The following is a 14,251-nucleotide window of genomic DNA, read 5'->3' on the forward strand; positions in this document are numbered from 1 at the left end:
CCTGTGTATTCACCTACTTCTCCCTGGCTCACTCACTTTATAAGAGACATCCTGGACTGTGTAAAACTGGAAAAGAGTGGCTCTTCCAAAGAGTTTGAGAAGTTATGGGGTCCATTCTTTAAATTTGTCCAGAATTTTAATCCATCGCTGATTGAGGATACAATGTCTGGAATGTTTATATGATGGGTTTGATGTGGTGTTGTGCTGTTATGCAGATAATAGGTGTAATTGGGTAATCTGTTCATTGCAATTTTTGTATTGTAAGGATTGCACTGGAGGAAGCTATTATGCCATGTATCTGCATAGTAGCTACTATTTATTTTATATTGAATGCTTAAAAAAGATCCGATATTTAATAATTCAGTTTGAATTACCCTTATGTTGCAATCCCAACATAAGGGTACATGAATGGATATAACATGGAACATATTGGGGGAACTTTAGAGAATACAGTTGTAGCAACAATTGCCATTTATCATGAGGAATGTTAATAATTGTATTATCGTGGAAAATAATACTTTTATGAAAATGAGTAAAACATATTTATTATTTAATAATAATTACCGGTATACAATTACCATGATGAACGCAAATATAAATCTCTTTGGCTGTCTATAAAGCAACTAAAGGAATTGTATACATTAACTTAATGTATGGACAGTTATCCGCATGCCTGCCAGCTCTGGTCTGGTTTGGTTTGGTGTGGCAGAACGCGTGGTGCAGTTTCAGACTGGCTACACACTAAGCCCACTTTGGTCTGCGATTTGCTTCCTGTGGGAAGTGTGTGTGTATGTGCATGTGCGCACATGTGCACATTGGAGGTTGTCTTGAACAGTGAGGGGTTATTGTACTTGGTATTAACAGTACTCCTGGGGCGTCCCAGACATAGACAGACAGGCGCATGCTTTGGATGGTTACGGTGTGACAGTTAAGATTGAGAGGCCATTAGAAAAGCACACAGGCACACTCACCAGCTCCTATTTACACATATCTGCGGCATTCATCTTTGATTGAGTTTGGGCTACATGAGTAAGTCACAAGACACTTATTCAGATCCACGCCTCTGACCTTATGAGGAAAATAATGAATTAATAGAAATTCTGAATGAATGCAATTGTGCCACTTGTTTTTTGTCGTTAGTTGTTTTTTTATATAGGGAGCAATTTCTTTGTGCTTTTTATTATTGAAAGCTAAAGTTGAACAATGAACCTCTCTGGGGTTTATTAGCTAACCTAATATGTAAAATGCTATATTTATGCTACTACTGTAACTAATAGCTATATTTATGATACTACTGTAACTAATACTAACATTCTGACACACTATCTATTCTAGATAGTTAAAAATGAATGGCTTGAATATAATTTAAGAGGTGCTGAAGTTAAAGCAGAGGATCTGTTTCAACCAGTCAGTAGTGAGTCAAGAGCAGCTTTTCAGCCTTTCAAAGGGTTACTGAACTTGATCCCGGTGTGTCAGTGTCTGACGCGCTGGGTAACACACAAAGCGTTGATTCTCACCCCTGGTGAATGGATGGCTGATTATGTGATGCCTTCGTCACATTGACACAGCAAGCACATATTAGCCATTCATGCGCAGGCAGTTATGCTGAGAACATATACAGGCAGGCACTATAAAGGGCAGGCTTCTGAGTCACTGCTCTAAACAAAGAAACACAGCTTTTTGTTCATGTTTGTGAGGAGGGACTGCATTGTCCTTGAGCGGAGCCATGGTCTGATATGTAGACAGAGAGTTGGCTATTGGTCAGCATTGTCACTGGCCTAGCACACAATGGACAGGTAAGCAAGGCACACACCACCCTGCCCAGTGCCCACACACACACTGATCTTTTGTCAGACGTACTGGCATAGTGCTACAGTTTCACTCACTGTTTGAGTAAACCCACAGTATACCCATCCACACCCACCAAGAATGTAATATGCCCTAAGTATGGATTGCCCTAGTATTATATGACATTATGTTCAAGTGAACTTTGTTGGCTTGTACAGCGGTGTCTGTGTGTGTGTGTGTGTGTGTGTGTGTGTGTGTGTGGTAGGGGTTCCCAGAATGACTGTGTCAGTAACGACAATCGCCTACTGACAGGTCAGTTTGTGGAACCCATACTCTCAAACCTGCTAGGCGCTCGCAGAGATAGTTGGTGCTAATTAAAGCTGTGCTGCTGGTAATTACCAACATAGCCGAAACTTAATTTCAGGGGGCTTGCTGGGGAAAATCTGTATATTCTACACAAACCTCCTCTGCAACATGTAATTTGGCGATCCTAAAAAGAAGCTGAATATAGAAAACTACAGAATGTGTCTTTATTTAGATGAGCCACTGGTTTATTTTTGAAAGACAAGGGATAGTAAATCACGACTCATAAACAAGCTATAAACACGGCCAGACGTTTTTCTGATCCTGCAGTATAACATAACATAGTTTTAATAGACATTCAGAAAGACAAAAAACTAATAAAACAGCAGAAAACGGACAGAGGGAGACACCAAGAGACAGACAGAAAGGGACAGAGAAGCATAGTGAAAGAGGAGAGGCGGAGAGTAAGACTACCCTGATTGCTTTTGTGTAAACAGCAATGTGTACAGCTTCAATTTTAACAACTTTAATTCTTTGTTGCTGTGGATTTAACGTCGAGCACAATGACTTTCAAGCTGCCCATAATGACTTAATGGCAACAGCCATTACTGAAAGTAATTTAATGTGGGGATGACTCAGATGAGATCTCTTCAAAAATATTTACAGAGTCACTCATCGCTAAACCCGTTCCCGGTGTATAAAAAAGAGAAGACGAAAAGAAGGTATGAGAGCAGTGACATTAGGCTAGTCATCACTGGTAAACAAATAATTTTCAGATTGTACATGGATGAAAATAATTCAACCACTTCCAACGGATTATAATAATCTCCACTGTCAATGTAGCCGATACAGTCACAGGTGCAGTTCTGTGCTCCTGTGTGTGTGTGTGTGTGTGTGTGCGTGTGCAGTAGGATGTGAACATAGAAGACACAGGGGCAGTAGGATGTGAACATAGAAGACACAGGGGCAATAGGATGTGAACATAGAAGACACAGGGGCAGTAGGATGTGAACATAGAAGACACAGGGGCAATAGGATGTGAACATAGAAGACACAGGGGCAGTAGGATGTGAACATAGAAGACACAGGGGCAGTAGGATGTGAACATAGAAGACACAGGGGCAGTAGGATGTGAACATAGAAGACACAGGGGCAATAGGATGTGAACATAGAAGACACAGGGGCAATAGGATGTGAACATAGAAGACACAGGGGCAATAGGATGTGAACATAGAAGACACAGGGGCAGTAGGATGTGAACATAGAAGACACAGGGGCAATAGGATGTGAACATTGAAGACACAGGGGAAATAGGATGTGAACATAGAAGACACAGGGGCAGTAGGATGTGAACATAGAAGACACAGGGGCAATAGGATGTGAACATTGAAGACACAGGGGAAATAGGATGTGAACATAGAAGACACAGGGGCAGTAGGATGTGAACATTGAAGACACAGGGGCAGTAGGATGTGAACATAGAAGACACAGGGGCAATAGGATGTGAACATAGAAGACACAGGGGCAGTAGGATGTGAACATAGAAGACACAGGGGCAGTAGGATGTGAACATAGAAGACACAGGGGCAATAGGATGTGAACATAGAAGACACAGGGGCAATAGGATGTGAACATAGAAGACACAGGGGCAATAGGATGTGAACATAGAAGACACAGGGGCAGTAGGATGTGAACATAGAAGACACAGGGGCAATAGGATGTGAACATTGAAGACACAGGGGAAATAGGATGTGAACATAGAAGACACAGGGGCAGTAGGATGTGAACATAGAAGACACAGGGGCAATAGGATGTGAACATTGAAGACACAGGGGAAATAGGATGTGAACATAGAAGACACAGGGGCAGTAGGATGTGAACATTGAAGACACAGGGGCAGTAGGATGTGAACATAGAAGACACAGGGGCAGTAGGATGTGAACATAGAAGACACAGGGGCAGTAGGATGTGAACATAGAAGACACAGGGGCAATAGGATGTGAACATAGAAGACACAGGGGCAGTAGGATGTGAACATAGAAGACACAGGGGCAGTAGGATGTGAACATAGAAGACACAGGGGCAATAGGATGTGAACATAGAAGACACAGGGGCATCAATTGCACAAATCATTCAGCAGGGAAGCCGCCACTTCTATTCTGTGGTCTGTTGTTCTAGATAGGTTTTTATTGGCTCCCTGTCCCCCTCTAGTGGCATCTCCACAGCCCTGCATCAACACCAGAGCCACCCCTGTGAACTTATTATAGATTAAATGTTTTCCATTTGTTGCGCTCAAAGCACTAACTGTAAACTGTGATACAAAAATATTCCAGTCATGTCAGTCACCGCTAAGAGGTCACAGGGAGTGGGGAAGGATGGCACCACCCTTTCTGAAATTAGGAAGTGTGCCTCATTGAAAGACTTTAAATCACTGAAAGGAAAAGGGGGGAAAGAGAGACGCATGATGACATTTGTAAAGTGCAGGAAAGTCATATGACAACACTGAGTCACATGATGTCATGTGAGTAGAACACTTTGTCTAAATGAAGGACTAGAGTGCCTATGCAGGATCTGAATAGTGAATAGACCCAGTAGTATTCATGCCCAGAAACAGCCTTTCTACAATGTAATAAGAGAGGGCCATGACTACAGGCAGAAATACAGGAAGAGCTATAAGATTACAGGATATTTGGGCCATGGTGCAATATATGTCCCTGTTTTTCTTCTTTCTTTTGCTCTTATTTTGAGGAGACAAAGCATCAATTTGAAGTTTTTAAAGTTGATTTATGACATCAACATCTATTGTTACCCTTTTTGTTTTACTTCTCAGCTGTTTTTATTATCTATATTTGCTCACATTCACATAACTACAGAAAAGAGCTGAAATGCTAGAGGCAAGAATTAAACTTGTATAGTTTGTGTAGCTATTCTGAATGACTACATAATAGGCTACAAAATATATTCAAGGTCTTTCAGATTGTCTAACAGCAGACTGGAAAATGTACACCTAAAGACTAATGGCACCCTCTACTGGCCATTAAAGCTCCTGACCTATATATATTTTTCAATACATTTCCTGAGATGACCTTAAAGGGAATTCAATTATATGAAGAATATAATATATTTTTTCTCCCAATTTAGTCATTATGCCAATTCATTCCTCCCACTGCTTGCCACTGCTGGCTCACTTATCAGTGAGGAGCCCCCGCTGGGATGACATAGCGCCTCAATCCAAGTCCTCCCGTGCAACATTCCCCGCTGACAGGTGCTTCCCCAGCCCGTAGGGGTGTGTGTAAAGACAAAGATAGATCACCCTACCTGCCTGGGTTCCCTCCCCAAACAGACTTAATTCATGTAGAAGCTCAGCATGCCGGATGTACCATGGTGATCGGAACCCTTAAACTCGGTGGTGGTGGTGGACAGGTATTTTCCCCAGAACCTCCGCCCGATCTCCCAATTTATATTATATAAATTCAAATCATGATTAGAGCTTCCGCCTCAGTGGCCGCGGCAGCCTTTAGACAGTTTCACTGAGCAAGTTTCGCAATGAAGCTATACTTCCTACTTCCTGTAGTACACAACTACGCATGCATCAAGATAATAGGTGCTGTGCTTTCAACAAGGCCTCTGATAAACAGAAGTGTGCGAAAGAAGCAATCTGAGCCACAGAGTAGATGTAGTAGATAGAGTAAACTAACTGGCTAACGTGTGGTTTCCCTGATGGTGTAAGGACATTAAACCTGCCTGTTCTAATATGTTGGAAGTTGGAACCCAATGTGAACCAGCCATCAATGCTTTTTTGTGTTACCCTTACTTGCTGTTCTGTTTGCAAATTGTTAATAAAATATTCATTCACTCAATCAATCAATCAATCAATCAAGATGACTACAGTCATGCATAACCACTTATCCAGAGATCCAATCTGTTAATTCTAGCCTCAAATCTAATTTAGCAAACAGATTTTGTTTCTCCGTCTCATCTTTTATATTGTATAAAATAATTTACTTTTGTTTATTTCTTTTAATGAAGTCAATGAAGACATTCAAATCAGTCTGAAACCTTGATCAAATATGGAGATAACTGACGTCACAGTACTGACGTCACATGCCATAGGCTTTGTCATCCACTTGGAAGCTACAGTTAGAGAACATAACAGTCACCCCCAATGACATGAGCCTTTAACAGAGAAGCTTAGCTGCACTCTTCAATTACACTAACCTGGGCTGGGTTTGTGCTTTTTAACCAGCAGTTAAGGTTGCCATTTGTGGATAGGACACAAATCCTATATAAACAAGGATTTCCTCTATAAAACACAAAACACAACAACTCTGGGTTCATGTTCTATTAAAGTGCGTCACTTCATGAACCCACTGACCCATCAGAAACTGCAGCACCAGACATGACCTCTAGATGGTGTCATCCTACTTTGGACTGTCTTGTAGAAAAGTAAGCTGCGCCACAACTGAGGGGGAAAAAAAAAAAAAAAGGGAAAAAACACTTCTCAGATTACATTTGGGAGTGAAAAGTTTGGCATTCCAAAACACACAATGGAGGACAAATACTTTAACATTTTCCAGTTCATCCTCACTGGGGGCAAAAAAGGGACACAACTGCGACTGTGGACTCCTAGATGACAGATGGGAGCTCACTGTAGGTAATACACTGAGCAGTAAAGACAACCAGATGTTTTGAAACCCTGTTCGCCAGCCCTCCTGATCAACAACACACAGAGAGGAAGGGGTGAGCAAAACACAGAGGGAGGAGGAGAAGAGGGGCAGCAACAGAGTCACAGAATGTACCATACGAGAGATTAGTAGGAAGACTGACAGAAAGAGTAGGGGAGGGAGAGAAAAATATAAAGTGAGATTGCGAGAGAGTAAGAGAAACAGCAGGGAGCAAAGCCTAGTTTAAAGACGACCACATAACCCGATGCGTTGAAAATGTTGTCCATTTTTTCTTTGTGCAGTTAGTTGCACGCCTAAGTATAAATTAGGTTTAAGGGAGCACGAGAAGCGAAGGTGTTACAGGGAGAGTACTCGGAGCAGTGAGGGAGGGGAGAATGTTTTTATCCTTGTGTGCCCTATGGATGTATTTAAAGACCCAGCTAAGGGGGAGGGGCCAGTGAGCAAGGAGGAGAGGAGTGATTTGGTGGTAGAATATAAACTTAGCCACGTATTTGTTTTGATCTTTTATCTATAAATATTTGCTACTTACTCACCAAGTAAAATGTACTTTATGAGCATACTTTATTAATACACCTTTGAAATAAAAGAAACTCAGAATCACCTGTAATTCTGCTATAACTCTGGGTGAAAGTTTCACAATACTGCAGTGTAGACAAATGTGGGTTCAGGGTCTTTCAGGTTTTAGTTTATATTGCGGACCCACCAAACCAAACACATTCAGCCATGCATCACTCAACTGTTAGTTAGTTGATTATGATTAATGATTAATGATTATGACAAAATGAAGTCCAACAGTATTATCTGAATGACTAATATTTAGCGGCAATGTTCGTCAACACTATTCTCTCAGTTGTTATGAGCAGCACTGATCAAGAGTTAACCGTGCCTAACATAAACAAAGCTGTGTACACCAGGCAGACAACCAACCTGCACATTCATGATTTTTTTTAATATAAAAAAAATGAAATTAATAAATAAATATTTGAATAGAGGTGTGTTTTTCTCTGGGTTGTGTATGGGAAAAAAGTTTTTGGGGGGCAAACTGTAGTACCAGAGTTGGCCACTATACTCGCAGACCCCCCTCCCAGTCCTAGGGGCTTGGTGTGCACTCAGTCAGAGGGGTCAGTGAGTGCGCTTGTTCCTGGACTGCCTGTCAAAACAGTGTGGCTACCCGCTGGAGAATTCAACACCGCCCCATTCTGTGCGCGTGTGCGTACAAAAACGCAAAAAAAGAAAAAGAAAAAAGAAAATGCACTCACAAACGTGTACTCCCCCCTCCAACACATGGGGAGTCTTCCATAAGCTTTTAACTATGTTGCTTGTTGTGCCCATCATTAAAGCCTTAGCAACAAACCCACATAGGCTAAACACTGACTTTAAGACCTACGTCAATGCATTATCATCCACTGTAATTACGTTTGAGCCCCTGTCATAAACATGCATGGATCAAACAGCTCTGGCACAGCAGCAATACGGAGTGTATTAGAAATATTTCCTTACCAGGTAAAGGAGGAAGGTGTGCAGGCCGGTGCCCAGACCCACTGACGAGAGGATACCTAAGCCTACCCAGTAGGCACACCACAGGAACTTGTTCTCCATGTCGCGCACATGCTAAGGAGGCCATGAGAAGGGGACAGTCAGGCACGGGGTAGAGACACATGCTTGGAGTGAGAGCAAAACAACATGAAGGACACACACACACACACACACACACCCACACACACACACACACACACACACACACAGAGGAAGGAGACAAGAGGCAGGGCCAGAGTGAAAGTAGGTGCGAGAGTGAAAGTGTGCAAAACAGTGAGGACCATAAAGGGTGGAAGAGGGCAAGTGAGTGGTAGAGAAAGAGAGAGAGGGAGAGAGATATTGAGAGGGAGAGAGAGAGAGAGAGATCTTGAAGCAGAAGTTGTTTAGGAGTTTTAGAGAACAGAGCCGTAGGGTAGGAGTGTTCAGCACACAAGAATAGAATCATTATTCCTTTTGCTGGTAGCCAGCTCTTACACAACTGTTAAAGGAAGACAAGCCAAATCTCTCTCTTTCTTTTTCCTACACTGTCCTATATGACTATCAATCTTTCCATTTATACAGATCCACGAGACCGCCTCCCTCAGGCTAGAGCAGGTTGTTTTCAGGAAGAGGCATGGATTGTGTAGGTTACGGGAAAAAGGGAGGGGGGTGTTATTGGGAATGTACTCCATTTCCCAGTGAGCCATGGGGAAAACAATGAGTCACGTGCAGTGCAGGAAGTGCAGTACCAGCCACAGCCAATTGTTTAGCATTGTTCCTCAGAACTGTTTACGCATTATCTCAGGATTTTATAGTCCACAACTTTTTTGTGTAAATACAGAATAATTGTAAGTAAGGTGTGGAATAATATTTCTGGATAATGATATTTCTGAGCTCAAGAACAGACCGGTGTCTAATCAAAGGCTGAGAGCACCTGCGCATCCTGTGCTGCTTGATTCTGTGCTGTATCAATATGGCAGCCATAAACAAATGCACAATGGCTGGGTTTCCCAAAGGGATTTTGGGTCATTCGTAGCTTATGCAGGTGTGTAGCCTACTAAGGCCGCCAGATGGCCACATGTAGCAGGTAACCGGTTTCCCGAAAGGCTTAGTTTGGCGTTACGTGCGACTTAACTGGCTTTGGGAAACACCACTTGCGTAGATTCTCTAGACTAGAGCATAACCTTACTGTCTCCTTAACAGCACGTAAGGACATGAATTAATTTAAAAGCAAACCCGTTTCCCCGAAAGCCTTCTTAGCCTACGCACTGCTGTTCCACCCAGCAATTTGAAAGAGCGACCTGGGGTAAGACCCTTCGCAGCAATATGTGTGTTCTTAAGCTCATAATGTAAAATGTAATTGCTAGTTTAGCATCATCTATAGAACTTTAGCTAACTTGCCATATTTTATTTATTTTAGTCGGCTTCGATTGCTAGGGTTCTCTGACCATAGAGTTATAAAGAATAGGGTGAGGACCAGGAGCGACAGCCCCGCCCCCTGCTATTCATTTCAATAGAAGTTGCTTAGTGGCGTTTTGAAGCACCCGGAAGACAGACAGAAGTACCATTATAACTCAATGGCTCGAGCGAGTGGAAGTTGAGAGTGGACTTAAAATTTGAGGTCTGCGTTACGCACATGACGTCACTGAACGTCCGTCCACCTCCATGAACGTGCTGCAGTTCCACTTTTGGCCAGTAGGTAGTGGCAGCTTCAACGTTAGCCAGCCATTCAGGGGGCTTGTCTCCGACCAGTTACGTGGGTGCTTATGCTACATCGTAGCGTAATACCTGGCAGTGCAGTGAATGTGTCCACGTGGGCACTCCATGGCCCTGACCGCCACCGCGGAGGTTGTGGGTTTGAATCCACCGTGGTGCATTCGGCTTTATTGAGCGTCTATACAGTATACGAACACAATTGGTGATATTTGTCACTGGGTGGACGGAGTAACTGAAGGCTCTACGTCCTCAGTGACAAGTTGACAACACAGAATTGTGTTTGGGGAGGAATCAATTGGCATAACGTCCACACACATATTTTCTTTGTGTTTTTGAATAGACAGCAGCAGTATCTGACAAGCAAGCGGACGTGTTTTGGCTCTCAGGCACTCGTCGGTGTCAAAACGATCAGACTGCTGCTGCGGTTTGCTGCATGTGAGTCTGCACCCTTTCATTAAACTATTGTCAGTAGAGCACGGTTAACTCAGGACGCTTGTCCTATAGTATTTGGACTCTACCACTAGGGCTGCCAAGTGCCAACATTAGACTGGGTGGGGATGGACTCCCCAAACGGGGATCTGGGTGTCCTGTGTTCCAAATCCAGGGGAAAGGACAATGCAGGGGTCCTGCAGGAGATTTGGTTGGATCCAGGCGTGTTGACAGCCCTGCTCTACCACTACTGGAAAGAGCTTGTTTAGGAAATATCTCGCCTTCCTAAACAAGCTCTGCATTTTTGCTCAATAGTATACACTTCTGGGCTTTGAAGAACCCGAGTTCAAAACCCAGGTAAGGGCATGAAAGTTGCGGAATGCAGCTTTAAACATTGTAAAAGGATATGTCCACTGTAGGCTAGCCACATGCGTAGTATGGCTTTTGGCAGGAAAGAAACAGAATCAAGCTCAATTTATAGGCGTGTCTACCATTTAGCATCAGTTTTCTGCCCAATCAATATCGATGGTTTGGTGCAGCGTGGAGAATTATCAGTGGACTTGTGCAATTGATACAACTAGGTACAACTGAACTGTACTGTATACTTTTGAGTAATAAAGCTCTGTGACAAAACAACCCCAATCCATTGTGTGTTAGTTAGAGGTTATGCCAAGTCTGCCTGAAATATAAAGCAAGCTCTAGGCACTCAAGGGTTTTAAAAATATATAAACTATCAAATAAATTAAAACTTTGTCATTTTAACAGCACTGTTTGTTTCTAGTCGGATTCAATCACTAACTGTTCTCTTATGGGGCAAGTCTCCGAGTTTCAGAACTGCAGAGCAGACCATGCTTGCGAATGTGCGCGTGTATGCACAAGATAGAGACAGGGAGAGGAAGAAGAGGGTGCCAGAGCATGTATCAAGTACAGAACCAAAATAACCTACACAATAACTTATTTTAGAAATACCATATGATACCACCCACCTTCTGGTGTGTTCCTTCCACCTGGTAAGCAGCGGAGAGGAGAAGTAGCAATAGCAGTAGACCAAACACCGTCCGCCTCTGTTGTCCAAGTCTGAATAATACGGGACAAGAAAGTTAAAAGTTAAGATGATGAACACGTTCGGTGTGGGAGGGTGTGTGACAGTGAGGGACAGGAGTAAGTGGTGTTTAAAGCTGAGGGGAGGATGAGAGAAACTGGGTGGGAAGAGAGGGGATAATGAGCCGAGATGAAAAGGTGGAGGCACTGGAAGATGAAAACAATAATTTGACCCCTCCCCCCTCTCTCTCTGTTGTTTAGATTTATGGAGAAATCTTTATTGCTTTGGATTGGAATGGATATATATAGCCAAGCGGCAAGCCAACTATGATGGGAATGCAATGAAGACTGATCAACCCCTTATTGCAACTTCAAATAACTTAACTCTTCTGCGACATTTCACTAGTTGTAATTTATATCTAAAGGTGATAGGCCTACAATTGAATGTTGAATTATGGAGCCAAAACATCCAGCCCGCGTGCTGCTGCTGCTTAATGCCTTACCGTCATGCACGGAATAAATCTATAAAGCATCATGATCATCGTCCACTCCACTCCTCAATGCTAGCAGTGCAGCTGAATTAGCAGACACAGTAGTAAAGTAGTAAAAACAGTCATGTGTTCTCTCTGGCAGAACACTGCCGCGGTGCTTGTGGCTCACCACATCCTCTTGTAGTTTAGAAAATAAACATGTTGTCCTCGTACACTCGTAGGCTACAGCTAACCACGAAGGCCTCCCTGAGCGCACACGCTCACGCTGACCTTCTTTTAGAGCCGCGCATGTTTCAAGAAACACAGGCTATCAGGTGAGAGGAGTAAAGTGCGACACAGCAAGGCGGGCGGGCCGGTAAGAGTTCGTCATCGAAGGAAGGCGGCTGACGTCTTTAATTTGCATAATTATTGTTCTTACTGTGTCTGTATGTAGGAGCCGGTGTGTGTGTGTGTGTGTGTTATAAGACCCTCTAACACGGTAACATGTAGTGATTTTATTGCACATTACATCTGACTGTAGACTAAACTATGAGCAAGGAGTACTCTGTGTTGATACTAGCAAATAGCAATGAGACACTCAAGGACGACTCCTGTCTGAACTCTGAAGCACGCTGTCAATAGTGCGTGCGTGCGTGTGCCGTGTGTGTGTGTGTGTGTGTGTGTGTGTGTGTGTGTGTGTGCATGCGTGTGTGTGTTTGACATACCATGATTGTGTAAATGTAACCTTTTACTGCACCTATAATATCTGTGTCATTATATGCATCTCCCGCAGGGACGGATTAACTCCCAGAGGGCCCCAGCTGGCCCAGTAATTTTTTTGGGGTCCCCCATAGTGCACGTGCGCGCAACATTTTCAGGGTTTATGTTGTGCAAACATAATTTAATATGTAATAATAATAATATAATAATTATTATTATATTTAACGGTAAAGGCAGCTCCAGACAGCCCAGGCTGTCGGCCAGTTTGAAAGTGTTGGGAGCTTGTCGGCAGGAGACTCCTGACGACAAGCTCTGGTTCAGTCTCTATCCTTTTAATACTCTATATGGTCGGAACCCGTTGATGAAGAACTTAGCATGTTCGGTCGGTTGCTGATCCTCGGGAGTCGACGCTATCCGTGTTGTATAGTGATGAGGGGGGTAAATTAGAAGCTAGCCAAAACAAATGCTATCTGTGTTTTGTTTTGGTGAGGCTGCAGAAGCTCTGTGTTGCCAGATTCTGAGTGAAACAAGCGACCAGGTCTATGAAAACGAGCCCAAAATTCAGCTATTTTCAAAAAGAATCGTAAAAGCAAGCCCAAATAAGCAACTACACTTCAGAAATAAGCCCAAACTAAAGAAACGCACAAGTATGAATATTAAACTATGCAAACCAGCACTACAGGCTAATTTGCATGGGAAGAAATTCGGCCGACTGGTTTGCGCTGATAAAAAATGCTAGTCTGTTGCAACCTGACAGTTTTAAGTAGTCTTTGACTAGTCTGAATGAGACTGTTTGGTATGGAGTCACCTTAACACCTTAACACGCATAGGCTACACTGTCTTAAAGAGTAGCCTACTGTAGCCAGCCTTCATCTGCCTTTGCAATGCATATTATTGCCCCAGGCAGATTAAAACTGGCCCCTCAATTGTGGGAGGACTTCACGACCAAAGTGGTGACGTCGTGATGAGCCAACCAGATTCATCTGGAACCAGGCTGTATCAAACCAGGGCCCAGAATGCAAATATGGGGCAGGACATTGCAGAAAAACATCTAACACTGAGAGGGACGAGACTTCTAATATCCACACAGTGATATTAATATCACTACGCGAGGCTAAGCCTATTGCTGCCAAGTGCCAGCCACTCCACAGAGTTACAGCCAGCATTTGAAGAAGCGGGGGGCATGCATCTCATCTCACCTCATGATACATTCCCTGAGCTTCATGATCAGTTCCAGAACAAAGTAATGCAGTGTAAGGAGAGGTTTTTTCCACAACACCAGGTTGTGACGTTCCTCCATGTCCCTCTGCTTCCTCTCACCCATGTACAGGACTGAGTCTGACCCCACATAATATGGAAGGTACACAAAAATATGAACACACAAAGGTATAACATAAATGCAGTGATATAAACCAATGAAAGAAAATACTGTATTGTAATTGTTTTGAGCGATAGTGTTTGCCATATTTATGTCATAGGAGTTGGGTCGGTCTAGGGTCTCACTGTTCAATTTCACTATTGCAGTAACTGATTGCATGCAGTAGATGTAAGAAAAACCTTTCCAAAAGTGTCTCTTTGCTGCTT

The 14,251-nt window shown here is 43.1% G+C and overlaps 1 protein-coding gene across 7 annotated transcripts in view; it reads right to left on the reverse strand.

The window, feature by feature from the left end:
• The window catches only part of LOC308327192 (vacuole membrane protein 1-like), a 68,525-nt gene that overhangs the window by 49,927 nt on the left and 4,347 nt on the right, over positions 1-14,251 (reverse strand). For 3 of the 7 annotated variants that reach the window (XM_080780413.1, XM_080780414.1, XM_080780412.1), the window contains exons 3-5: positions 13,867-14,005; positions 11,423-11,513; positions 8,277-8,387 (exon numbers count right to left, since the gene is read on the reverse strand). In XM_080780413.1, coding sequence (XP_080636539.1) covers positions 8,277-8,387; positions 11,423-11,513; positions 13,867-13,991 — 327 coding nt within the window. In that variant the 5' untranslated portion in view covers positions 13,992-14,005. Of the gene's footprint in view, positions 1-8,276; positions 8,388-11,422; positions 11,514-11,980; positions 12,091-12,137; positions 12,198-13,866; positions 14,006-14,251 lie in introns of those variants that run through there. The other 4 variants (XM_080780416.1, XM_080780415.1, XM_080780418.1 and 1 more) reach the window with 3 other exon arrangements.

Source organism: Protomyctophum bolini (genome assembly GCF_963924005.1).
Source record: "Protomyctophum bolini genome assembly, chromosome: 13".
Classification (NCBI taxonomy): Eukaryota; Metazoa; Chordata; class Actinopteri; order Myctophiformes; family Myctophidae; genus Protomyctophum; species Protomyctophum bolini.